Raw genomic sequence first — 27379 nt, 5'->3', positions numbered from 1 at the left:
TCCCATTTAGACTCCTAAGAGGGCAGTCACTGTTTACTAGATTTTTTAAATAGCTTCCCAGAATTTTTCTGTGCATATATGTATTTTTTCTCTTCATTTATTAAAAATGCAAATGGGCTTTTTCCTACTCTCTTCTGCATCTTGTGTTTTTCATTTAATATATCTTGGACTTCTTCGTATGGGGATGGTTGTTTCTTCTTTTCTTTACTTTTTAAAAAATCATTTATTTGACAGAGAGAGAGAGACAACAAGAGAAGGAACACAAGCAGGGGGAATGGTAGAGGGAGAAGCAGGCTTCCTGCTGAGCCAGGAGCTGGATGGGGGGGCTCAGCCGAAGGCAAACACTTCATGACTGAGCCATCCAGGTGCCCTGGTTTTTTCTTTAAATAGATTTAATTCTGAGTGGGCTTAGCATTTATTTAACCAGACCTTGTCATGGACTTCTAGGTTTTCATTTTATTGATATTCCAAATAATGCTTCAGTGAACATCCTTATATTCTATATTCCTAGAACAAATTCATTCCTGGAATTTATGGTTTGGTGGCTGAGTATTTAAAATTTTGATAGAAGTCATTAAATTTGTCTTCCATCTACCTACGCTATTACTGACATCAGATTTTACCTAATCACATAGTTTTTGCCAAGGTGCTTAATGAAAAACAGCATTTCATGGTTTTTATTAGTGTTCTTTTATTCCGAATGAGGTTGACACTTTTTTTAAAAAAAAGATTTTATTTATTAGAGTGAGTGTAAGCTGCTGGTACAAGAGCGGAGGAGGGGAAGAAGAAGCAGGCTCCCTACTGGGAGCCTGATGTGGGCCGGGTCTGGGATCTGGGATCATGGCCCGAGCCCAAGACAGATGCCCAACTGACTGAGCCACCTAGGTGCTCAACAGTTTCATATATTTACTGACACATTTGTATTTCTTTTTTTTGATTTGTGGTCTTTTTCTTACTAGTTAGAAATTCTTTGGAAGTTTAAGGAAATTTTCTGTCATAAGTCACAGCTTTAGTTTATTTTTTGACTTTGAATATAGTAGTTTTATATTAGTTTACATTTTTATGTAGCCAAATTTATCATAATTTTTAAAAATGGAGTCAGTTTTGTATCTTGTCTCCACCCCAAAATCATAAATCTTTTGCCATTGTTTTCTTCTAATGCTTTTATGGCTTCTCCCATGTCTCTTCTCCCTTGTTTTTTCCCTCTTCTTCCTCTTCTTTGGCTTTAGATAAAAATTTAGATAAAAATTTTTATCTACCTGGAATTTATTTCATTTTTTATCTTTTTGGAATTTATTTTCATGTAAGGATCCAGCTAGCCAAAGACTTCCTTAATTCTTTTCCACTGAGTTCAGTCATAAACCAGATTTCCATAGTGTAAGTGGATCTTTTTCTGTTTTGGTTTTGTTTTTGTTTTGGGTTTTTTTGTTTTGTTTTGTTTTCTGTTCTGTTGATCTGGCTGAGTGATGGAGCTCTGGGGATTATTGTCAAGGCTCTATAATTTACTAGCTCTGTGGCCTTGGGCAAGTTACTTTTCTATCCAAGCTTTAGTTTCTGTAAATTGGGATGATAATACTTAACTTGGACTGTGATGAGCAAATGAGAGAATCAAGATACTTACTCAAAATCCCTGACACATAGCAGTGAGATGCTTGCTAAATGTTAAGTATTAATGCTAGTGGTGCTAATATGTCTTCATTTGCCTTCTTTGGCAGAGGGGATATAATTATTTTATTTGTGTGTGGTTTTTTTTTCCCAGAAGAATTTTGATGTCCTGTTTTGTTGAAAGATGATTTTGTTTATCATTGAGTTTAATAGATTAAGTTAGGGAGACTGCCTTTATAAATCTGAGCCTTTTTATCCGAAGGAAAGATAGTCCCTCCGACAGAAGCACCATACCACGGATGTGCATACCAAAATAAGAAAGTCTTACATCTCTTAGAGACTTTTTTCAAGCCTTTTTTTTTTTTTAAATGAAGTTCTTACAGATATCTTCCTTTTATTATTACATTCTTTGTTTATATTGTGGATAGGAGGTTTTTTTTTTTCCATCACATATGCTTCTAAATGTTAATATTTTTACATAGGCATTTTAATGGATTTGCCTTTTCTTGATAAATGAAAATTTTCAGTTGCTTCTTTTGGATCTCCCAGATATACATCATTTACAAGTAATGATTATTTTGCCTTCCCATTTCAGTATTCATATTCTGTATTTCTTTCATTTGCCTAATTAATGTTGGTTAAGGTTACCCCCGGAGTATTATCATATGGTGGTATTAGAGAACATCTTCCACACATGTTTTCAAATTTTGATTTAGTGTTGCCTCCCCGTCCCTTTATAGATACCCGAGAATACCCTTTAGTTCAAGTTTCTTTACAGCTGAGGTTGTAGACCTGGGAAGCAGTGACTTGTCCATTCAGGGTCACACAAGGATTGAATGTTAGAGCCCAGGGTAAGCTGTGTCTCGACCCAGTGAGCAGAGGTCTTTGACTAACAGACTGTCAGGCTGGTACAAACAAAGCTCCCCTAGCATCTCTGCCAGGTGTGTGCCTGGCTGCAACATCCAGCTGGGCTCTGGAAATGACCCAGACCAATTCCAAACTTTTTTCCCCCTGTGTTTGAAGTAACATCTGCTCTATTAAATTAACAGATGACCAGACAAAAGAAAATACTGGTAGTAATATATTTAATCAGATGCTTGATGTAGAAAATGTCAGTATGAGAAGCACATTTCAGGTAGTTCATAAAGACTTGGCATGTTGGCAGGCTTAGACAGCATTTTCTACTCTAATTTCCCTGTGCTTTGTACATTTGGTGTGCTTGGTCTGTCCTGAGAGCAGAACTGGGGTTGTGTTCCTGCCTCCGACAGAAGCACCATACCACGGATGTGCATACCAAAATAAGAAAGATGATCCCTGCCCTCGACAAGCTTGTCACCTTGCCAGTTGCCTCTATCTGAAACCTGATTTTCTGTTTTTCATCAGATTTTAACTTTAATTTCCCAAACAAAAGTTTATGATGTTACCTTCAGACTCTGGCTCAGGCCATTTACTGAAAACATTTCAGAAAACATCATTGGATTGTTGCTTGTCATTTTTGTACATCGTACCAGGGAGATGAGGACAAAGAATTAGAAAAGATGAATCCATTAAAGAATGGTGTCCCTTTTTAAGAAAAAAAAAAAAATGTTCTGCTCATACCCTACTTTGAATCTTGTGAGTTTGCTAGGTTCATTTTAGTCTGTATCTTACTGAAAAGTTTCAGAACCCTAGTGCCCGGCTTCTAACCCTCTTTCCACACTTAACCAGCAAAGCTCCTCCGTCCCTGTTTCAGTTTCTGTTTGGAACATGGTGTCCTACTTTAGTGTGATGTCAAAGCTAATGGAATAGATAGTGACACAGCGGCACTGGCATAGTTTCAATGTGGTCAGTTAAGCTGAACTGCCCTTTGCACGGAGCCTAGCTGATGTTAATACTAACATTAGGATAATTTGTGGGGATTTAAAAAAAGACAGAAGTAGTGCAGAATAAAGGACTGATGTGATATTAACTGGAGGTAAAAACGGGCCAATGTGGCGGTGACTGAAAACAGGAGACCACTCACCACTAATGGCTATATTAAGTTAAGCCACCCAAGACATATCTGGTGGTGGAGAGACCTGGCCACTTTATCGTTTGGGGTGAGATGTGGTCAGAGTGAGTCATGCTGGAAAAGGAGCATGAGCAAGCTGGCCATTTCTCTTACAGGGCGCAGAGCATCTTGGGACTTGGAGCCACAGGGACTGACACTAAAACCTCCTGAGTGCTGATGGAGATAGCAACTTGTCTTTTAAAGACCTCTAGGAAAGGTCACTTCCATACCTTCTGTCTGAAGCTCTTCATATTGATTCTCCCTCTCTGTTGTGTTTGGGTTAGCACATTGCCCCTCCTACCTGATAGCTGTCTTGTTAAAAATACCCGCTTCCTTAACAAAAAGGAAAACCTGGAATCTCCATTCTTTGTGCTGGAAGGACACCCCTGGGGGAATTTTGCTGATGACCACTGCCACCGAGATCCAAGGGCAGCTAAGAAAGGCTACACGTTTCAAGGAACTGACATGGAAGTCTAGACGTAAGAGAATATCATGGCTTCAGATTGCTGGTTCTATAAACTGAATGTGCTTAGAATTACCTCACAGAAATTGGATTTGTGAGGTCTGGAGTGGAATGTAGACTGTGGTTCTGATCTGGGCAGCTCTGGGATCCCACTTTGAGACGATCAACTTGGGATAGATCATGTGTTCTAGGAGTCACACTGTCCTGCCCACTTACATGCCCACACCATCTAATGCCAGAAAGAAGCCCTCCCCTCACCTGGATTCCTTTCCCGCGCTCAGCTGGCTGGATCTGAGGGATCCAGAACTGATATCCACTTCCCTGCAGAGCACTGGGTGCTGATGGCACAGGGCTTGGCTTGAGGTCTCTCTTGAGTCCATCCAAGGCCCGCCTCTCAATTTCTGGATCTTTTCTGAGAGCCCCCATCCCTCCTGGGGTTTCACCATGTTAGAACAGCAGTGAAACCTCACAGAACATCTCGAATGATTCATTTCATAACTCCTATCTTTTTCCTCTATGAGATGGGCCTAGAACTTAGGAAATCCACACAATCCACCAAATTCTAACATCATCATCTGTTGGTATTTGGTTTATAAGACCCAGACCTTGCCCCATGTGTTTTTCGGCCATGTGATTGTTTGCTATAGACTTGCTTAAGCAAGTATCACGGATTGCCTGAAAGTCAAATCGGCTTGTTTAGAGTAAGGCCTAGGATTACTGGTAATGCTTTTAAGAAGACTGAACCCTTTTTAAGTTGGCTGCACTTCAGGTTAACACTCTGATTTCAACGCTAAGCTCCATCAGAAAAAATTATTCTTAACTATATAATAGAGCATTGCTAATAATATCCATCTGTGAACCATGATAAGAATTTTATGTTGATTTGAAGTTGCATTTGTGGTGCTTGCCACTAAATGCCAAAATGGCTTCATCTCTCCTCCAGACAAGAGCAAATGTGTTCAGCTTCTCCAGGAGTTCCCCTGGGCCTCTGGAGACCCAGGAGAACCAAGTGAAATCTGCAGCAGATCCCACTCCAGAGACTTGCTGGAACAAGGTCTTCCCAACTCCAGGCTGGGATCAGGCTAACTTGAACATTAGAACGACAGCATAGTTCTTATTACTCGTAATGGAAGGTCACCTGGATATGTTAACCCCTTACTTGTTTCCAAGCCTATATACACCTGCCTCTTGACCTCGACTCTCCGCAATAGTCACAGGGGAGTGGGGAGGACTCTGAAACAAAGATGGCGCCCTGGCCCCTTCGACCAATTAAATCTGAATCCCTGGGTGGGCCCTTGTGTAGGTATCTTTCCAAGCTCCTGGGCCTGAAGAACACTGCTCCAAATGGAGCTTTGCTCCCTAGGAAATGCATCTTCTCTGTGGCCCCACCAGGCACTCTTTAAGGCCAATCTCAAAACATTTATACCCCAGAGCAGATAAATTCCAAAAGGGAGAACTGATAAGAGAAAGAAGGCAGAGACACTAGAGGAGGGCTTGAATTCCCTGAAGTTACAAGTTTCTGCCTTTTGATCATCCAGTTCTTGCTGTAGGGCTGGGGTGGGGCATAGACAGACCGAGGAGCCCTGGGGGTAAAGGCTGCCTCTGAGGTCCCCGAGGTTGCCATATGGTCACTTCTGGGCTGCATCTGACCTACAGATAACATTGCGTCTGGCCTGCAGTGTGGCTGCACAGAACAGTTTTTTAAAATGTGAATGCCAGTCCCTAAAAGGTTTCACATGAAGGCATTCTCAGAGCTGACAGTGCTTGACAGAAGGCGCGGCACTAAGTCCCATGACACACGTGTGTGTGCGGGTGCCTCGGTTTTCCTTTCATCAGGTGCTCCATTCATGGGAGTAAGACTCCAGGGAAACATGATTGTAAATGTGTCCTTCTGGCTTGGGGTTCACCATCTGAGAAAAAATATTCCCATAGTTCCATCAGTGCCTTCTCCTTCCGTAAGATCCCTGAAGCTGGGCTATAATGACTGGCTTGGAAGAGCATCCTGGGGTGAGTCTGGATTTTGCTGTGGAACCTAGGGCTATCTTTTAACTGCTCTGGTTCTGAATGTCCTATCTACGGGGGAACAAGAGCCAATAATTTCTAAGGTTCCACTTCCGGCTTCTTGGGATTCTAGTAGCGTAAGGTTAGAATGGAGATCACTTGGTTTAAGAGCAGTCTGTGTGTAAAGGTAGAGAAACTCTTAAGTCAGCGTGTTGGGTCAGCACTGAAATGCTAGCCTGGAGAAGTCTAGGAGACCAGGGAGGGGAAGGGCTGGAACTAAGGGCTAGAAGCTTGAACTATCCAAACAGGTGAAGATGGGCCTGGTGGTCTTGCGAGGGAGGAAGGGCTGCATCGCTGGAGGTGTTCATTGCAGATCAGGCACCCATTTGGTGGGGAGGGTGTAGGGATGTAGGGAGCAAATGGTGGACAGGTCCCTTCTCAACATTTCAAGAGAATGGGAGAGCAGGAGGAGCCCCACATCTGTCTCCTTTCCTTCAGAGAAAAGAGGTTGGTTCCCCAGGATATGCCCTGCCCACAGAATGGGATGATAGCACCTTGGTTGTTTTCAGTCACTGTATTTTTTTTTTTTTAATTTTAAAAAATATTTACGACAGTAAAGGTCGTACTATGTGACCAGGGGGCAGATGCCTTTGATGCATCCCCCTTTCATTTCTACCTCAAAACAAGATTAAGGCATAAATTACTCGCTGGGCACCAGGCGTGCCTGTTGTCCTCACGGCGCCATCATTGGTGGTACCACTTGTCCCATGGGCCAGCGGATCAGACATTTGCCACTGAGGCTGCACAGACTCGGGTGTCCCTACACCAGCTTTAACTAGTGCATTCCAGAGAGACCCCTCAGCAGTGCCGGCCCTTCTCTCTTGCACGGTGGGCAGGAGGGAGGGATGGGAGGCTCTGTTTGTGTGTGTGTGTGTATGTGTGTACACGCGCACGCAGGGAGATGGGTGACACAGGGAGGGGAGGCTCCGCACCGCTGCCCCGGCTGCCGGGCTGCCCATTAAGCCAGGCAGGCTGGAAGACCCAAGTGCGGTCGTGGGACTCAGGGAGTGTGTGGTGCTCGGGCTCCGGCTGGGTACGAGGAACAAAAGCAGCTGGCTGGGCAGGGGCTGTGGGGGTGTGGAGGGCCCATTTGCCTCCCCATCTCGGGGTGGGTGCCCCATGTTGTGTGTTCCAGCTGCCCGTCCGACACAGTCTCCGCGACCCAGGGTCCTTCTTCATTCCTGGCCTGCAGCTGTCACCATCGAGCCCAGGGGGACCCGGTTCATTCAGGGGCGGCTCCAGGGACCTAACTCCTGTCCGCAGAAGATGAGAGCAGGACCTGGAGCCTTGGGCAGTGCGGGGGCAGGGGTGGGAGGGCAGCACAGAATGCAGATCTGCTGCGCCGGTCCCCCCCACCACCTGGGTTCCTACTGGGACTGGAGGCCTGGAGTGTGCAGAGTAGGTTTGCATGGCAGTCTTCCTCTCCCAGTTTCTTCTGAGGATGGGACAGGCCAGTAGGAATTCCTAGCACCTTAGTGGCAGGGGCACAAATGCCCCCACAGAGCCCGGCGGAGGATTTGGTGGGCCATGTGATGGGTCCCTCTAAATCACCAGGGCTCTGTGTTGGAGGTGCCTAGGCCTCCCAGTAGAGCAGTCCCTCCTAAAACTGGCTTGAGTTCCTTTCAGAGGGTATAGGCTTGGTCTCTCAGGAGATGAGGTCAAGTGCAAAGCGAGCTGGCATCTTCTCCACCCCAGCTCAGTGGGCCCTGGGCCTGGGCCTGCACACTGCCTGGACCGGCATCCTGGCCCCCATTGACTCGCAGCCTCCTCTGAGACTCACTCCAGCGCTTTGGGGTTGGGGTCCAGGCCAGGCTCCCTCCTGCGCTTGGCACTTTTAAAGAAGCCGAGCTGTGGGCAGCAAAGGTAGAAGAAGTCTCAGGGGTGGGCCTGGTGGACAAGGCCTGTCTCCCCTCCCTGCTTTCCCTTCATTAACCCTCCCAAGGCTCCTTCCCGAATACCCCAGCTAACACCGAGTACCCCCTCAACCCCCAATCCAGCAGGACTCCCTTGGTGGGCCACAATGGGCCCCTGAATTGGTGGTGGTGGTGGTGGGGGCTGCAGCGGAGTGCATGACGCCTGGGTCAGGAGGCTGGAAGTCATGCTGTATGACCCTGCCCCAGGCAACACCCCTCTCTGGGCCTCCCTTGCCTCATCTATAATAGGTTCTCCACCTGCCACTCAAACACAGAGAAGACTTTGGCAGGCTTGTGAGACACGTGGAGAAATTTTGTTGGAGAAATTTTGTGGTTCTGTATGCTTGCTTCTTTTTCTGATAAGAGACCTAGCTTTCATCAAGTTCCTAAAGGGACCCACAGAAGGGTCAGAGCCATAGGTGTCCCCTGATGGCACTAGCCAAGCTGTCTGCTGTGGAGAAAGGGGCAGGCTTCAGTAGCAGGCAAGTTCTGGGGAGGAGGCTGGGTGAGTGCCAGTTCTCATGGGGAGGAGAATGTAGGGTCTGGCACCAGAACCCAGAGGTTAGAGCCCCTGGCCTGAGCCTCCCACCCCCCACTCCCCACCAAGATGCTGCTTTCCCCATCACCTGCCTGCTGGGGCCTCACCTTCCATAGTGCCAGGACCAGCAGGGCCAGCAGCAGGAGGCCCCCCAGGGTGCTGCCCACAATGATCCAAATGGGGATCTGCGAATCTTCTTGCTTGGAGATCTCAAATGTGATCTGCAAGGGGAGGAGGGCGCCAGGTCCACAGCATGACTGTTCTGGGGCCCTGGGGTGGGGGGCCAACGAGGGGGGGTGGCGTGGGGATAGCTAGCGCCCAGGGGGATCTGCTGGAGGGATGGGTGGCACCTGGCCAGCAGAGGCCCCAGAACATCCCACCCTTGCACAACAGACACGGGAGCTAATGGACCCAGGGGATCCTGCCTTCTCTTTGAGACACTTTCTGCCTTTGGCCTTGGGCCACTCTCCACTACCCTTGGATTCTCCCACCACGTGGGCTGCTTTTTCTTATTTTCTCTGCTGCTTCTTCTTCATCGCCTCCCCAGCTTCTAAATTTTGATGTGTCCTGTGGCTCTGCACTTGGACTTCTGCTTTACCTATAGTCTCTTCCTGGTGAACTTGGGGCCTTCTTCCATGCTTGGCACAGTGGGCCCAGGGCCCTTGGTGCCTTTAAAGGGCCCCAAAATGGTTCTAATTTCTTTTAAAATAGAAGAAAAAATATAACCTTGCTTGGATTATGTTTGTCTTTATATGTACACTGTCATAAAAATAATGATTTAAATTATGTTTTTAAGGAGGAAGGGGCTCCGAAGGCAAAAGGGCTCAGGGCCACAAGAGGGCCTAACTCTCTCCAGCGTGGGGCTTTACCATCTCTCTGCTGACCGCTGTCACATTTCTCCCTTCTACCCGGCCTCTCTGCTAAATTCCAGACTCATGTCCTCCATCTTCCCAGCCTACTTGGCATCTTTAACAGATTCCCAAACAGACTCTTGATCCCACTCCTCACCCTCAAACCTCTTCCTTCTCTGCCTTTCCCATGGAAGCAAAAGGCAGCACTGGCCTTCCTAGCTTTGCTCAGCTGAGAAGCTCCGGGCTCGGCCCTGACTCTTACCTTCACGGCCACACGGACTCCAGCCAAATCTGGCCATTCGACCTTTGAAGCACCGCAACTATGGCCAGTCTTCCTCCCTCCAGGGCTACTTTCTTGAACCCAGCACCCTCCTTTTAGCCTTGGAAATCCTAAGAACCCGCTTACTGCCTCCCAGCCTCCTCATCGCCCTCTGTAGTCTGTTGTCGGCATGGCAGCCGGAGGAAGGCAGACTTAACTCTCTCCTCCACTCTGCGTCTGCAGCTCAGAGTGGAAAATAATAAGAGTCCCTGTCCTGGCCCGCAAGACCCTACACTCTCCAGCTCTGCTCACCTCCCTAGCCCCGTCTCCTCCTCTCCCCATCGCTCTCTCCACTCCAGCCCTCCAGCTACCTGGCCTCCAACGAGCCAAGCACACACTCATTGCAGGGTCTTGGTCTTGCTGTCCCTTCTGCTGGGCTGATAGCGACGAGACACCCCCCTTCTTCATGCTCTCTCTCTGATGTCAGTTTATCTGGGAGGCTCTTCCCAATCTCCTTGTATAAAACAGCACCCTGTCCCCCCAGCCTCCACCCTTTTGTGCCTGTTGCCTTTCCGGACACAGCTTTATCACCACTCAGCATTGATGTATTCCTGTGTCTTGCCATCCCACCCATCTAGAACGTCTGCTCCAGGGGAACAGGGCTTTATCTGTGTTGGTCACTGTTCTGTGATCAGTGTCAGGGACAGAGGAGGCGCTCAGGCAACATGGCAGGGGACAAAATGTGTGACACCACCCCACCTCCCCACCCCCAGCAGCGGCTCAGGGGAGCCCTGGCTTGGCCACCCACTCCCTGTTCAACTTCAAGCCAGTCACGGCCCCCTCTCCACCTTACCTGCCAAGCTTCAGTTTCTATATCTAAAAAATAGGGGTGGGCATACCTCACAGCACTTTGAGGAGTGAGCCAGAGCGCATGCCCAGTGTCTGTTACAGTGCCTGGGCCTGAGTCACGGCTCAATGAATGGCAGGCGAGTGCCTTTTATGTTCTCTTTCAACCCACGAGGGCTGGGACCTTCACCTCCCCGTCCCTGGAGCTAGCTCACAGCTAAGCCAACAGGGCCTTCGGTTCTGGGTTGCTGCATTTCTAAAAAAGAAGTGAGGCATCTGGAGAGGCTCAGAGGGGTTTCTGGGGGGAGATGGGAGTGGAAGGAGAAGGAGAATTCACTTAGAAACCATGGACTAGTGTAGAGAGAGGGGTCGTGTGTGTGTGGGGGGAAGGGGGTGGGGGGCATTGGGGGTGCCTATACAACGCCTCCTCTCTCGGTTGCCTGCAAAATTCTGACATATCTCTTGAGATTCGGATCAAGTGGACTGTCTCCAGAAAACTTCCCCTGGACATCCCTTGCTCTGACTGCCCCCCCAAGCCCAGCACCTGCACTCGCCCCCAGATCAGAGCCATGCTATGTTATCTTCATCCCCCTTGTCTGCGTAAGTCATCTCCGTATCCCCTGGGGGCCCGAGTCATAGGAGGAACACCCACCACATGTCAGATGAAGGAACAAATTGCTCCTTCGGTGGGTCCCTTGCTCCTGCTCCCCCTCTGCCTGGCAGCCCCCCACCCGGCTTGCAAGTGGTATTTGTGTGTTTGATTAAGGTCTGGCTTCCTGTCCATGCCTGAATTGGGTCTCCAGCATCCCCCTGGGGGTGGGGCTGGGGGTTCACTTGACATCTAGTATGAGAACCACTCACAAGGATTGCGGGCCACGGCCGGTGTGGGGATGTGGCCAGTGGAGGGCAGCAGTGTCTCATGTCCCAAGCCCCTCTCCAAAGGACTGGGCTTTTCTTCAAGACCCAACTTCTCATTTTCTTAGGAGAGCACTATACGAAGCCTCATCCCCTTCTGGGGGCCCTGATTTTAGACAGTCTGGCCTGCAACAATCCGGTTTTAGCCAATTCACAGAGTCCCAATACAGAGACATCTCGCTTCCCTTGTTCTTCACGAACTTAGTTCACACCAACTTTTAAAGCACGTTATATGCATTTCCTTGTATTTGGGGTGAGGATGCATGGGGAAGAGAGGGATGGATGGTCATTCTAGGCTGCTAGCCTTCCTCACTGTTGATGGAAGCAATCAATGAGTTCCCCCCACCAAGACCCCCAACCCCTAGAGGTGGGCAGGCCTGAGACCTAGTCCTTTCCTCTAGTGCAGAATACCCACGCTCCCCTCCTTCCTCTGATTCCACGGGGCTGCTGTGGTATAGAACCTGGTGCTCTCGAGGTCACTGGGCTAATGTCTATTTTTGGCCCCATCCCTGCTCATGCCCCAACAGCCCGTTTGTCTTGCTTCTCTCTTGTCTTCTGAACTGCAGATCGGTCCACCTCTCTCCTGCAGGAACACGTGAGCACAGAGCATAGGAAGCTCTAGGGAGAGGGGCAACCCCTTCCCTAGCTGGTCTGACTCAGGCTGAGGCCTGCAGGGTTCCGGGGGGCTCACCTGGCGGCTGGGATCCTCCTCGCGGAAGATGAAAGGGCTGTGGAACTGCCTCTGCAAGGCTGCATTGACTGTGATCTTCATCAGCTTGTACTTGAGCTGTATAATCAGAGGTCTTGTCAGAAGCCAACCCTTCCCCTGCGGGGAGATTCCCCGGCACCCACCACCTTCCCTTGCTTCATTGGGGTCTAGCTCAGGAGCTCTACTTACTGCTTTTAGGGACCTCAACCACAGGTTCCCCAGCAGATGGAAATTGACCTCCTGGTTGGGGGCCAGCCTCACGTTGCAGTTGATGGAAACTACGTCAGAGTTGCTGTGATTCTGAAAGAAGAGGCGGGTCTTGGGGTGAGCGACTGGGCTCCAGGGGAGCAAGGAAGGCAGCTGGCCTAGCCACGCCCAAGAATGTGAGCAGGGCCTTGGGCCATCAGACAGATGGCTGAGCCCAAGTTTGGCTCTTGTGAGGGGGGAGGGGCAGAGGATGGGGACAAGGAGAGGTGGGGGGGGGACACATGGGCTGCGGGTGCCACTTGATGGCTGGAGGACGAGGTAAGGACGGTATAGCTTATGCTGGTCGAGGTTGTGGGTAATCACGTGTATTCTAGGAGCAGAACTTGGATTTGACCTTAGGGAGCCTATAAATGTCATCGCCAGACAAACAGATTAAAAGAGACATTGTATGATTACTGTAACAGAGGCAGAGAAAGCATTTTAGGAAATCCAACTTCTGTTTCTGATAAAAACTCCCAAGGAATTTCCTGAATCTGAATATAGGGTGTTTGTGTGTGTGTGTGTGTGTGTGTGTGTGTGTATACATATATATATATGTATATATATATATATATATATATACATATATATATATGTATAAAACTACAACAAGTATCATGTTTAATAATGAAAAACTTAAAAACAAATTTAAAAAAAATCAAGTTCAAGACAAGACTGTCATCATTTCTACTTCCCACTGCCCTGGAGGTCCTAGCCAGAGCCAGAAGATGAGAAAAACAGTTTGTAAGGATTGAATGGTAACGCTCACACTATTATTGTTTACAGATGATCCCGTTCAACAGAAAACCCGAAGAAATCGTCAAATTATCAGAATTTATTAGGTTAAACTTGTTTGTGTCCCTCTCTTGCAGCTACTGAAACAACCCCCGCCCCCAGTCCCCCAGGCCCAGTCTTCAGGAAAGTACACTACACTCAAAATGCTTGGTGTGAAGGGCTTATTTGCAGAAATCAAACCAGAACAGCCAAGATGTTAGTCTGGGGAAGAACAGTGAAAGCAATCAGAAACTGCTATCTGGAGCAGGGGCAGCCCTGGGAACAAAAAGCTGGGGACAAGCAGGTGTCTCGGGGAGGGCTTTGGGAGGTGACAGGAGCTGCCCTCCATCCCCAGGGACAGGGAGGACCCAGCTCCTGGGGTCAAAGTCTCCAATACAAGCCAAGGAGGTCTTGGCCTTCAGAGCCTTGCTGGGTCTGGGCTTCCCCTTCCCTTTGCTCATCCGTATCCTGCTGCCCTCTAAGGCACAGGTGCCAGGCCACGATCCCTTTTCCTTTCCTGGAGTTTGTCTGCTCCCCTCCTCTCTTTCTTGACACCTGTCACAGCCTTGTCCCCTGGCTCCTCTGGCATTCACTCTATGTGTCCTGCAAGATGGTGAGCTCATTAAATATATTTCTTCATTCTGTTTCCTCTTGGTCTGAGAGGCTCGCGGCCCAGCCCCGGGTAAGGAGGACACTCACCAGCTGTGGGGCTCGGGTCAGGTCTTCCTCCGTCGGGGCATGTCGGTACTCGGTGCTGTTTCCCCAGATGTTACAGGACGTGTTCACCTGCAGCAGGGCCACACACAACTGGCCTCACCACCAGCCTTGGCCCAATCAGCATCCCAGAAATGCTCCATTCTCCTCCTCTGCCCCGTGAAAGCCCTGCTGGTCCGGGGCCGGGGAGGAGGAGCTGAGGTCTGAGGACTTGGGGACACCCCTAGGGGTAGGTCGCCTACTGGTGCCCTCCCTTGAGCAGGCTCCCAAGGGCTCTGGTACCTGGTCAGTACGGAAGTCCTTCAGCATCAGCAGGCGGTTGCCCCCTCTGGTGGCAATGGGGACTGTGATCTTCATCATTACTCCGTGGATGGGGAACAAGCCCAAGTTTTGGATCTGTGACCAGAGAGAGGAGGAGTCAGTACTTCCAGCAGCAGCTGCAGTAGAGGGGAGTGGAGGATGAGGTCCATGGAGGTGAGCCACCCATCAGGTTGGGAATCAGGCCCCTTCAAGCCCCTGGCATATATGCTTTGCCAAATCACGGCAGGGGCTGTGTGCACAAAGGTGCGTGGAAGCACCCAAGGGGCCGGGCTCCTGGAGGCTGAAGACAAGCCGGTGGGGGCTATGAGGCTGGAGAGCAAGGTCACTTCCATTCCCAGGCTCTCCTGGCTGTGGGGATATTGTAGCCTAGTGCTGCTGGTCACCCTGGGCTGAGGTCAGGGAGGAGATGGTGAGAGTTGAGTCATTCATTAACGAAGGTTGTAATCGCGAGCGAGTGCTAGCCATGACATGGCCGGTGTCAGAGTGGCAGGGACTCCAAGCAGGGTTCCAGAATCAGAGAGGCCAGTCTCCGACCCAGAGCTTCGAGCGTCTACCAGCTGTGTGGCCTCAGGCAGTCACTAGACCCCGCCTGCAACAGCCACCTGGATACCAGTATGTCTGATACATGGTTTCCAGCATCAGCCTGCCCCGAGCTCACACGCAGCTTTTAGGGGTGGGGGGGCACAGAGCCCACTGGGCAGACTGCTCGAATGCCTCCTCATCCTCCTTCTTGCTCCTTCCTTACACGGGGACAGAGACGAATGCCACATTTCCCAGCCTCCCTAGGTAACTGGCAGTGTGAGGAACTGCCAAGGAGTTTCTTTAGGAGGGAGGGGCCTGCTCTTCTCCCCTTCCTCCTTCTTGGGATGAGAGTGTGATGGCCGGAGCTGCAACTGTATTGGGCAATGAGGTGAACTTAAGAGGCTGATAGTGGCATGTCAAGGACGGTGGAGCAGACAGAAGACCCAATCCTGAATGATTTTATGAAGCTGCCAACCCTGGACTTCTTTTATGAAGAGAATAAACTCTGGTCCATTTAGGCCACTTGTATTTAAAAATATTTTTTAAATATATGCAACCACACCTAACCTTCATTGATAGATCCTCCCAGTCCAGCCCCATTCTTTTCTTCTCTTTTAAGATTTATTTATTTTTATTTGAGTCGGGGGAGAGGGGAAGAGGGAGAGAGAGGATCTTAAGCAGATTCCCTACTGACCACAAAGCCCCATTTGGGGCTCGATCTCACAACCCTGAGATCACGACCTGAGCCGAAATCAAGAGTCAGCTGCTTGGGGCGTCTGGGTGGCTCAGTGTGTTAAAGCCTCTGCCTTCAGCTCAGGTCATGATCCCAGGGTCCCAGGATTGAGCACCGCATCGGAAGGGGGGTCTCTGCTCATCAGGGTGCCTGCTTCCCCCCCTCTCTGCCTACTAGTGATCTCTGTCAAATAAATAAATAAAATCTTAAAGGCGCCTGGGTGGTTCAGTGGGTTAAGCCACTGCCTTTGGCTCAGGTCCTGATCTCAGGGTCTTGGGATCGAGCCCCGCATCGGACTCTGCTCAGCAGGGAGACTGCTTCCCCTTCTCTCTCTGCCTGCCTCTCTGCCTACTTGTGATCTCTGTAAAATAAATAAATAAAATCTTAACAAACAAACAAACAAATAAATAAAATCTTAAAAAAAAGAAACCAAACAAAGTCAGCTGCTTTAGAGACTGAGCCCCTACTGGCACCCCCCCATTATTTTCTAGATAAGGACTGAGAGGCCCAGAGAGGGCAAGGAACTTGCCTAAAATCGCACAGTGAGTGGGTAACAGGGCGAGGGCTGAATCCCAGGCACTTGCAATGATTCCAGACCCCTCCCCACCCCAAGGGGAACCCTCAGCTCTTGTCCTTCACTCTGCCTGGTTCTCTGCCAGCCTTACCTTGAAGACACAGCTGAAGGGAGGCCCAAGGCCATCGTACCTCTCCAGTGAGCTGTTGGGCTTGACCTCATAGTGGCTCAGGCTGCTGTCCCTGCAGGGACAGAGGACAGGGACGCTGTTAGCTCAGGCAATGTTGGCTCACTGAATAAATACATGACAGAGGGCGTGGGCATGTGCCCGGCTCCCCTAGACCACAGGGAAGAGGTTTTCTCTGGTGTCCCTGAGGACGGAGAGGACTGTGTTGGGAAGGGTTCTGAGCCTCAGCAGGAATGCATGCCGAGATCTCTCAGCAAAGGCCGCCTCATGTGGGGGATGGGCATGAGCTCAGAGAGCTGGTCATTGGCCATCCCTGCCCTTGGGGGCCATTCCTGGCCTCTCAGCCCAAGGGCACAGCCTCTTTAGAGCATGAACTCGCCCGCTTTGCCCCGTTCCAGTGTCCGGCAGTGACCACGGGAGGGCCTGAGCCTGCTTTTTGTGTGGTTGCAAGTCCGACTTCTCCAATGGCCTAGGGGCTCCCAGGGGACAGGGCTGGCACTTTGCCCTTTGGGGAGGTGGGTTCTCGTACTTTCGCTGTGGAGAGTTGCTGGTTCAAGGTGGTAATGAAAAGCAGATGGACTTTTAGTAGGTTTTATGACTTAAAATCTTCTCAGACCAGGCCCCCACTTATCACCTGCACTGGGGGTGGACACCCCCCATGTGCCACCCCCTCCCAGAGGCAGGAGCTCCCTGGAGGCCAGCTCTGTGTCTCCTTCTACCCCCTGCCCGGCATGGCTGAGGGGCCTGCCCTCTCCGAGTCCTCAGGGACACCCCCGACTCACAGTCCCTCGGCACTGCAGCCTGGCCCCTGTGACCTCTGGTCCTCTGCGGATCCCCCCCAGAGGGTACCCTGTCTTAGGCCTCACTTCTCTCGGGCCTCCCCCAGCCTATCCTCCCCCCCACCCCACCTGGTGAAGAGGACATCAGCCTCGTATTTGAGGTGGAAGCGCAGGAGGGCCGTGTTGTCTTCCCTGGTGCTCTCCTCCTCGTCGCTGTCACTGCAAGGAGAGTCATGCGGGACGGTCAGGAGCGGGCCAGGGGGCCTTCCACCAGCCGAGCCGGCTCCCCGCGTGGGCTCACTGCAGCCCCTTCGGATGGGCAAAGCAACTAACAGGTGAGGAAAGGAAGGCTCAGAGAGGCTGTGTGAACTTCCCAAGGACAAACAGCGTGTAACTATAGCAACTGGGAGAGGGACACGGGTTGTTTGTTCTACTCCTTCTCCGGTGTTCTTTCTGTCCTGCACTTCTCTCCCCTCCAACATTTTTCCATTTTAAAAGACCTTCCTTCCCTTACTCTGTGAGGATGACCCCTGCTTTGCTATCATCAGGGGCTGTTGTGAGGCCTGATGATTACATGTACAGTGCTTTGTAATTGAAGGTTTTAAAAACAGCTGCCAGAGCAATGGTAAGGGTTTGCTATTTCTCTCTGAGCTGCCCAAGGATGGAGAGGGCAGCAGGTGGGCCCCCCCAGGTCGGGACAGGGGCACAGGGAAGAGCTGTGGCTAGCAGCAGAGCAGGGGACAGCAGTGAGCAGAGCCCAGAGGGGGTGGGAAGGAGCAGGCGAGGCCCAGACCTGCCAGCGGTGAGCCGGATCTCCAGGTGGTGCAGGAAGATGGATTTGCTGAACTCAAAATCCAGCCGGAAAGCCACCTGCGAGGAAGAGGTCCAGTTGCTGGAGCTGGGGTGTCTGGGAACTGCAGGTCTGGACATGGCCAGCCTGCCCCTCCCTGCCCCTGCCCTTGTCTCCCCGGGGTGGGGGGGTGAGTGGGTAGCTGTTGCCTGGGGTGTCTGGAGGACCAGGTGCCAGAGTGATGTGAGCTGAGCTCGGGACCTGGGGACACAGCCACAGATAATAGCTCCTCTGATAGGATTTCTTGGCTAAGGGACCAGCCGTTCTCCCCTTGACTTCCTTTTTGTTTTCAACTACAGGCAACTAGAAGGTAGCAGGTCCAATTTCAGGATCCTGTGGGAATTCCTGGGTGGAGAACTTGATGGCGGGAAGGGGAGGTGGCCATCCCCATGAACCACAGGGTGCAGGGCTGGAAGCCAGCGGGAGGACTGTCTCAGCGGTCCCTTCTTCCTGTGTGCGATAGGGAGGGGCCAGCAGAAGGGTGAAGGCTGCCTCAGGCACCCAGCAGTTCAGTAAGGCACCTGCCTCCTGGTCCAGTGGTCCTCCCACCACTCTGATGGTCCGGTCCTATGCTTCCTTTGGCCTTGGACAAAGGGACTGTAGCCTGTGACCTCTGACCCTCTGACCCTCCTCGCCACCTCCCACCCGACTCTGGGGACATTACAGAACCTCATGTTCTTCCCGGATCTGCTTCATGGGGTTTCCCAAGGAGACTTTGGGGCCCCATTCTTGACTTGTGTCCCAGTGGGGAGGCAAGGATTCCCCTTCTCTCCCCCACCCTTGCAGACCCCGATCCTGGGAACAAGCTGTCACTCTCCCTGACTCTTGCCTCAAGCTCCCTTCTGTCTGATTCCAGCTCTACAAGTAGCCTAGTCTCAGTTGAATCTTTTCTTGTTCCAGAACCTTCAGTGGCTACCCAGTACCCCGTAGAGATGGACAAATGCTATGTGATCTGGAGTCTGGAATCTGGGGATTCTCCTTCCTGGGGAATTTGCTTCTCCCCTCATACACCCTACCCACTTTCCACTTGTCCTTTTAAGCACATGATAAGTGCTCACAAAATGTTAATTTTTCTCCCAATCTCTCCCCGTGCACAAAATAGGTTGAGAGAGGCTGGACTTGGAAAAACTGTGTTAGGATAAAGGATAAAGGGATAACTGGCCAGGAGGTGGTGGGAGAGTGGTGGCATTCCCCTGAGGCGAAGGAGCCTGGATGCTCTCTTGGGGGTGGGCTGGCTAGTTAGGTCCTGTGGGTGTCATTTCCTGGGTGAAAAAAACTAACATACTTAAAAGCCATGCTCAGGCTTCTCCATCTCTCCCCCGTTCTCCCCTCTGTTCATTTCCATCTCCCCTGCCTCCCTAGTGCCTCCCAGTACCCAGCCGGTCCCACCCCCACACTGCCCCCAGCCTCAACCTTGGCCTTGGCCCTGAAGAAGGGGTAGCTGACATTGCAGACTTTCTTGTGCAGTCTCCTCTCCTCGTTCACGCACTCGATGCTGCCATCTGAGTCGTCCTAGGGGAGGGTGGGGAGCACCGCGGGCAGCTGTTAGGAGGGCCAGAGACCTGGGCCTGGGGACCACCCAAGCCGCACCCCACCACCTACACCAGAGCTGTACCACAGACCTTGGAAGGAAGCTGGGACCCCTGGGGCCCCGGAGACACGGGAGGCAGTGGCTTTGAGGGGGAATCACTGCCCGGCTCCTGGGCCTCTCTGAGCTGGGGCCTTGCTGGGCCAGCACTGGGGTCCCCTCCGCTAGGGTCCTGAGGGAGGGAACTCCCCCACAGCGCTCTAGCTTGACACTGCTGGGTGGCTGTGTGTCCTTGTGTATATCTTGAGCATGCATATGCACGCGTGGATGGTAAGGCATGTCTGTGTAGACTCCGCCTGTGTGTGCCCTGTGGCAGGCATGAGGAATAGGTGGGTTTCCTTGAATGCACAGGCAGGTCTGTGAGCTTTTGCATGTGTGTGTACAAAGTGCACATGATCAGACTAATACATCTGTAACTGGCTGGGGCGGGGGTGCTTCCTCCACGAGCGTTCCCCTCGGCTGGATGGTGGGATGGAGGGCAGCCTAGGGAGAGGAGTGCTGGTCTCCCAACTGTGAGCAGCTCCTGGGCTGGGGCTGGATGGGTGGAGCGAGGCTGTGGGCTATCCCTACACACACTCACCCCCCCCCAACCCCGCTGCATGTGTGGATGTAGCCCTTTCTAGAACACGCTGCCCACTGCCCGCTTCTCTTTGCCCTCCTCAGCCTCAAAGCCCTTCTGTGCTACAGATATAAAATCCCACCAAGACTGGCCCCTGGGCTTATGAATAGGCATGGCACTGTAGCGTCTGGACCAGGGAAAAGGTGGACACGGGTTTGGGGCCCTGTTTCCTGTAAGTACCCCAATTCAGACAGATGCCAAAATCTCTGGGCGGGACAGGACTGGGAAAGAGGGCCATCACGTGGGCTGCTCATCTTCACTTGGGGTTGCAGGGGGGTTGGCTGTGGGGCCCAGCCCTGGGCCTGAGGGAGGGACTGCCTGGCAGAGACAGAGGGGTTCCATGTCTGCCCCACCTAGCACTCAGGCCTCCACAGGGATGCTCTGAGATCCTTGGGGGCAGAGACTGTCTGAGGGGAGCTGGGACCGCCCCCCGCTCCACATGACAGTGATGTCCTGGGTTGACTCAGTGACCCTGTCTCAGGGACTTCTCTGGGCTTGAGCCCTGCGGAGTTCAGGGTCACCACAGGCCATCACTTAGGCACTGGGAATTCCCTTGGAACGCATGCAGGGCTGTGATGGGGAGCTGTGTGGGGCTGGGGGAGCCTGTGCGGCCTTCTGGGGCTTCGGAAGGCCCTCCAGAGCTTGTGACATGAGGACAAAGCCCTGTCCTAAAGTGCAGGCCCAGGAACCCCTCTGCCACTTACTGGCTGTGTGGTCCTGGTCAGGCCCCGTCCACCCCTCTGTGCCTCAGTCTCTGGAATGGTAGGAAATGTTGAAGTTTGGAATAACCTGTTCCGGTTCTTATGAGAAGGGCCCTTTTGAGAAAGCCTGAAAGATGAACTGTGGGCAGGGGGCTGTATTAGCTGGTGTGCACCTGTGTGGGGTGTGTGTGGCTGTGCGTGTGCACGTGCATGTGTGTGTGTCCCTAATGAGGGCCAAGGACACAGGCTAAAGGACATTCCTCCCCATACTCGGGAAGGGCTCAGACGCCCCTCTCCCAGTGGCTCTCCCCCTGCTGCACGCTGACCTTGCCTGGGATGCTTTCAAAGCTTGCTGATGTGGGCGTGGCCCCAGACCAGACCCGGTAGAATCTCTGGGAGAAGCCTGGCCACAGGGATCTGTAAGCTCCCGGTGGCTATAACGTGCAGCCCACCAGTCCCCTTGGCTGGACCCTTCCCTTCCTGCCTCTGCCCTTAGCCTCAGGCAGAGCAGGCCCACAGTTGAGGTCTTACCTTCTGGATCAAGCTGGCAAACTGCAGATTTGTTGACTGCGAAATATTTAGGACTGTGCTGTAGGCATTCTCGCCTCTGTTCTCCAGCACTGCCTCCACAGCAACCCGCCGGCGTGTGCTCTCGATGATGAAGACTGTGGTGTCGAAGGACAGCGTGTAGGAGGAGCAGTCTTGCGTGGTCTTGCCCAGGACCCTCTGGCAGTACTCCCTGTGGGACAGAGCCCACCCAGGGCCAGGCACATGGAATGGGGAGGGCGGGGCCAGGCCTCCCTGCTCTCCTCAGTGTGTTTCCCTTTTGGCTTTGGCTACCAGGAAGCTCAGAGCTAAATGAAGAGACTATCTTGATGAGTAGCCTGGATGGCTAGACGGTTTGCTTCTTCATCCTTCTACAGGGTTTGACTGTGTTATTTCTACTTATTGTATATGTTTTCTAGCTCAGTCATATTGTATATGTTTTCTAGCTACTCAGACTGAGTAAGTCAGTAAGTCTACCTTTAGACTACCTCTAAAGGTAGAGGATGGATTACTTGAAAATAAATGACATAAATTTTAAAGAGGACATTTTTCATTATTTTTCCTTGTATACTATTTCTTTTTTTTTTCTTCCAGTAGGGCACCCTGCTCATCCACCTGCTTTGTCTCCTTAGTTCAAGCAGTCCACACTGGGCCCACAGGTCACCTAGTTGGGGGCTAGGAGGGTGAGCAACCAGGATCACTGGTCCTAGTCTCCATCTTTCATCTGTTTGGTAGTAAAGACTCCAAAGAAAGGACTCCTTTTCCTAAATGAAGTTTGAGGAGTTTGGATAGATGAGTACTTTTCATTTTGCAGAGGAAGTAACTGAGGCCCAGAGAGGGAAGGGACGTGCCTGAAGTCACATTAGAGGCAATTAGAGGCAGAGCCTGGGCTAAATCCAGGCTCCGCGTTCTGTGTTTGAGCCATGCTGCCTCCAAGAACAGATATGCAGGCAGCACTCAGGGCTTGGGGAGCCCCAGATCTACTTGCGGGGGAGGGAATGGAGTCAGGGCAGGGGCAGGGAGGAACCAACTCACATGGCCGTGGGCAGGTCACTGCGGGCATCCAGCAGGAGGTCAGGGACACAGTGCTCGTCCTCATTGCAGCCGTTCCAGAAGGGCACCTGTGCCAGGGAAAGTCAGGGCGGGGTGGCTGGTTGGTTGTCTTTGCTGCCAACCGGCCCTCACCCCCATAGCACGCCGGCTCCCCACTCCACCACACTAGACATGGGCTTCATCTTCTCTGCCCTCCTCCCAGACGACACCCTGCTGTTTCTCCTGCTTTTGCACAGGTACTCTCTTCTTTAAAACATGGCTCCAAACTCAGCAGCTCCTGGGTCTCCTTCAGTTCTCAGCTAAGCTCAGGATACCCACACCCACCCAGCAGGTTTTTAAGGACCATCTGTGTTGGGGGCAAGGTCTTAGGTACTGGTGGTACAGGATGAGGAAGACACAGCTTCCGTTCTCAGCTCGTGGGGAAGAGTGCTGGATAAATAATTACAGTGTGAAATGGGCAAAAAAAATTTTAGAAATCTGAGTGTGGAAAAGAGAGGCAGAGGGGAGGAAACAATCTTTTTGTCCTGTACATGGTCAGAGAAGCCTTCAGGGAAGAGACAGTAGGTCAGAGTTCTGAAGGATGACCATGTTAGCTGGGTGACCAGGGAGACGGAGAATTCGGGGGGAAGGATGAGCCTGTGCAAAGGTCTGAGGCATGAAGCAGCATGGTGAGTTTGGGAAATGCTGGGTGCTCTAGCATTGCTGCCTTTTGGGATGGGGAAGATGGAGGGATGAGTAGAGTCAGTTCTTCTAGGGCCTTGGGGTCATACTTTGCAGGTGACAGGAATCACTGACTGCAGTAGGCAGGGGAGTGAGTATCCCGTCAGACCTGCATGCTGAAGGCTCACTGTGGCCGCTGTGGGTGGATGGACTGGAGGGATCAAGGCTAGAGTCAGGGAGGCCACTGAGGAGGCTGCTTCAGTGTTCAGGCAAGAGATGATGATGGTGTTGCGGGGTCCGGGTGTGGAGAGGAGACAACAAGTTAGGACTGCCAGAGGTGGGGTCCATAGGACCTGGAGTTCATTAGCGCTAAGGGGCCAAAGTGCCCAGGATGTGGACAAGTCCCTTTTTAGTGTCTGGAAGGAGGGCTGCACCATTCATTTATAAATGGTGGGGTGAAGTTGAGTTTGGTTCTGTGGTCCTGTAGTCCTACCGGGTCCAAGTGCTCAGTGAGCAGGTAAGCGTTCAGGTTGGCCGAGGAGCACAACTGTCCCTCCCAAGGGTACAGCAGAAACCCAGGAGAGGGGAAACCAAGCTCGCACAGATCTGAAATTCATGGACCTTTCTTAAAGGTGAGCCCCTGGGCCTCACCCACATCCACCTGCAGCCCCCAGCTGCCCCGTTGCATGGTGGATTTGCAGCTAAAAGCAGAGAGGGCAGCAGAGCCATACAAAGGAGGGCAGAGGGAGGCCATCCAGTGGTGGGATGTAGTGGAACACACTGGTCACCCCCAGGTGCCTCACTGAACCCTAGTACCCACGTTCACCTCGGCGACTTCAAGTCTCCCATAAGATGCCCCCACGCCCACCCAGCCTCCTGCCTACAAAGGGTGCAGACTGTGCTATCACCTTCAGAATATTTCCAACCAATTGATTAAAAGGAATAATTAATGTGATAAGCAGCTGCTACACTCCATTATGTGGAACAGCTCATCCCCCAGGAAGCGAGATACTGCAGGGCTAGGGCTGTACCAGAGCTGGGCACCGAGCAGATGCTAACTAAAAATTTGCAGAAGAGCACTGGGCAGAATGTCTCTCATTTGCTAGAAATGGGGAGAGGTTAGAAATCCAGATTAACAAGATTTTTTTTTTTTTTAAGAAATTTAGCTGCTATCTGAAGCCCTTGATGATAGGACCCAGATTATTCCTCCTTTTTAATTTTTTTTCTCTTTACACATTCTCTTCAGCCTGCCTCTCTCGCTGCTGTCCCTTGGTCATATTGTCAGCTCTCCTGGAGTGGAAGGCCACTCTTCCCATCCCCGCGTATCTGAATCTGGTCTATTCCTTAGTGTCTGGTTGAAAGCCGCCCTGTCCAGGAAGTCTTCCTGGCTTGTCCTCTGGTTGCTCAGCGACACCTCCTCTGAGCTCACTCCTGTCTTCACCCTGGCCTCCAGCCCTAACGGGCAGCCTGCACTGGGATTGTCAGTGTAGGGCAGAGTGAGCCTTTTGCATCAATCTGCAACATAGGCTTCGACTCACTCGTGGATCGCCTGGCAGATTCTCGTTCATTCGCCCTAGTGTCTCTGTAATTACTGCGGTGGGGAACAGTAGTGACTCACACACCCGTCACTGACGATGTCTCCATCTGGGCCAGTCCATTCCCCCCCTTCTCGAACTGCACGAGACAGCCTCTCTTATATGTGAGGGATGCGGAATCAGGAGAAAAGAGGGAAGGTGTGAGGGTCAGGGGCTGGTCAGTGGGGTCTGGGAGGGCAGGGAAGGCGGATGGGAGCAGGAGGGGATTTCGGAAGCCTTGCTGCTCCTCAAGGTTTAGGAATTAGATATTAATTTCATGAATTTCGCCTTCTCTCCCATTACAGTTCAGGCAGAAATAAACCGTGAATTGCAGGTGGGAGGAGCATGTGAGTGTTCTATACCAGAAAGTTCCGATGCCGCTAGAGCCAGGGATCAGGAACTGTGGTTGAGGGGGACAGACCCCAGCTGCAGGGCAGGCTCTGGGTGGCTGACTCCCATGCTCTGGGCCCCAGTGTCCTCACCGGCTCCTGAGGGAAGCAGGTGATCGAGCCCTAAGATCTCTTCTGGTTCTGTGATTCTCCAGGACCCTCTAGGTCTCCCCTGTGCTGGAGATACGGGGGATCCTTGAACAGGAAAGGCCCCATCCTTTCCCTCAGTGTGTTCCCAGCGGTAGGGGAAGGAGTACCTGGGGCCCTCTGGATCTGGGCTTTGAGGAGGAGGTGGGGGTGGGGAATGGAGCGCCCAGGTTGTGTGCCCTGTATGCAGGGATGTACCGAGACTCGGAGGGTGGAGGGCCAGCCGTCGTCCAGCACGGGGCCGTGGTCGGGATCCTCCAGGGAGTACTCTACCCAGAAGGTCACTGGTTTCACGTAGTCAGCGGTGTCCTGTGTGGAAGGAAATGAGGACGGGGTGAGAGGGCATGGAGCACCTGTTTCTGGGCCAGGACCATGAGAGAAAACTGCTACGTCCTGCAGGCGATTGGGGGGGTGGGCAGCCTCCCTGCCAGCATCAGGGTGAGGCCAGGATGGAGAAGCACGCTGGGTGGCTGGAGGTTCAGCAAGCCCCCACTCAGCCTCCAAGGCTGGGCACCCGTCCCCTGGTGCCTTGGCCTCTGGGGGCCCAGGCAGCCCCCACCATCCCGTGTGCACAGCCCACTTCTTTTCGCATGGCATTTGAACTATCTCTGTGTGCTGGCCTCTCCCTTCTTCAGGAGCCTGGGGCCCAGCCGCAGCACTGTGACAGGGTTCATGGGCGTGCCGAGTCAATGAATGAACAAATGTGTGATCAAAACAGGGGCTGTTCGGCTGGGTCCAGGTGCGAAGGGTCAAGAAGGGGACGCTTGGAAATGCCTACAAAACCTCCCCCATGGAACCTGAATCCTGACGTGACTGGCTTCTTTGTAGCAAGGCAGTGGCTCTCCAACTTGAACTTGTGTCAGGCTCCTGAGGGGAGCCGGGCAACACACTGAGGCCTGAGGCCACCCCCAGAACTCTTGATTTGGTGGGTCTGGTGTGGGGCTTGAAAACATGCATTTCTGGGGCACCTGGGTGGCTCAGTTGGTTGGGTGTCTACCTTCGGTTCAGGTCATGATTCTGGGGTCCTGGGATTGAGCCCCATGGGGGACTCCCTGCTCAGTGGGGAGTTTCCTTCTCCCTCTTCCTCTGCCCTGCCCCTCATGCTTGTGCCCTCTCTCTTTCTTTCTCAAATGAATAAAATCTGAAAGAAAGAAAGAAAGAAAGAAAGAAAGAAAGAAAGAAAGAAAGAAAGAAACCACGCATTTCTAACAAGTTCCCATGTGATGGGGCTGCTGCTGCTGGTCTGGGGGACCACACTTTGAGAACCGGTACACGAACACATCAGAGGGGACCCCATGTTAACTGACAGGAGGACTTCCCACATCTGTTCATTTTTCTGACTTTTGGCCTTTGAACTACAGGGGGCAGGAGGGGGTTCTGAGTGCTCCCTGCTTGTGTCTCCAAGGCCAGAGCTGTGGCCTAGGTATCTGGAGTTTCTGATGGGGCAAACTTCTCATCTCTTCCTTATCCATGAAACCAGGCACCAGGCCCCTGCTGCTTCTCCACCTCTGCCAGGCGGGCCACAGTCAGTTCCTTCTCCTGGCTCGCCCCCACCAAGGGCCTATCTTACCTCCACTTTAGCCAACGTCTGCTTCCATCCCCTCCAACCACGGCCCCTGCCGGCTGACCCCTGTTTCCTCTGTGAGACCTCACCGAGCCCACCTTCCGCCTCAGATCTCCCCCCTGCTAAAGGAACAGCGGGCATCTGAGTGCTGGGGAAGAAGGGAGTTCGGAGAGGGTACCACAGGATACCGTGTCTCAGTAGCCTTTTTCTGGGGCGTGAGTATGGCGTGGCCGAGGTCCAGGACCCTGCACCCTGGCCGGGCCTCCTGAGGTCTGCTGGGGACTCGGAACCAGCCTGGTGCCCACTGAGCTCTCTAGCTCTCCCGTGGCAATTCCTCCTCCAGCTCTGTGGCCCTTCCTGTGGGAGCTTGCTCCCGGCTGGTGGGGCTGCTGGGTGTCAAGCTCACCAGGACATGGAAGTTGATCCGCTCACAGTGTTCCTGGCCCGAGTAGAGCAGGAGAGCTCTGTTGGTGTACCGGTCCCCGCCCTCGTCAAGGTGGGCCCGTGGGGCGTATCGTCTCTCATCCATGGTAGCATTGTACCTGATGCCTGCAGGAGGGAGAGGGCAAAAGCAGGAAGGTGGAGCCACGGGTCCATCCAAGACTCTTGGCCCGTCTTCTAAGAGAGCCTCCTGAAAGCCAGACTCCTCCAGGAAGCCCTCTAGGCTGGTCTGGGAAAACTGCTCTTCTCCCCTCGAGAGGCCTAGTAT

General features: G+C 52.2%; 1 protein-coding gene across 1 annotated transcript in view; it reads right to left on the bottom strand.

The window, feature by feature from the left end:
- Nucleotides 1-6657: 6657 nt before the first annotated feature.
- Nucleotides 6658-27379, bottom strand: part of ITGA11 (integrin subunit alpha 11) — a 112046-nt gene continuing 91324 nt past the window's right edge. Inside the window, exons 17-30 of the mRNA XM_044230323.1 lie at nt 27077-27219; nt 25305-25415; nt 22319-22404; nt 21269-21476; nt 19243-19341; nt 17773-17849; nt 17109-17198; nt 16165-16255; nt 14206-14319; nt 13909-13995; nt 12379-12489; nt 12172-12267; nt 8717-8830; nt 6658-8006 (exon numbers count right to left, since the gene is read on the bottom strand). Coding sequence (XP_044086258.1) covers nt 7935-8006; nt 8717-8830; nt 12172-12267; nt 12379-12489; nt 13909-13995; nt 14206-14319; nt 16165-16255; nt 17109-17198; nt 17773-17849; nt 19243-19341; nt 21269-21476; nt 22319-22404; nt 25305-25415; nt 27077-27219 — 1499 coding nt within the window. The 3' untranslated portion in view covers nt 6658-7934. The remainder of the gene's footprint in view (nt 8007-8716; nt 8831-12171; nt 12268-12378; nt 12490-13908; nt 13996-14205; nt 14320-16164; nt 16256-17108; nt 17199-17772; nt 17850-19242; nt 19342-21268; nt 21477-22318; nt 22405-25304; nt 25416-27076; nt 27220-27379) is intronic.

Source organism: Neovison vison, chromosome 13 (genome assembly GCF_020171115.1).
Source record: "Neovison vison isolate M4711 chromosome 13, ASM_NN_V1, whole genome shotgun sequence".
Taxonomy (NCBI): Eukaryota; Metazoa; Chordata; class Mammalia; order Carnivora; family Mustelidae; genus Neogale; species Neogale vison.
This window is presented reverse-complemented; position numbering and strand designations above follow the sequence as displayed.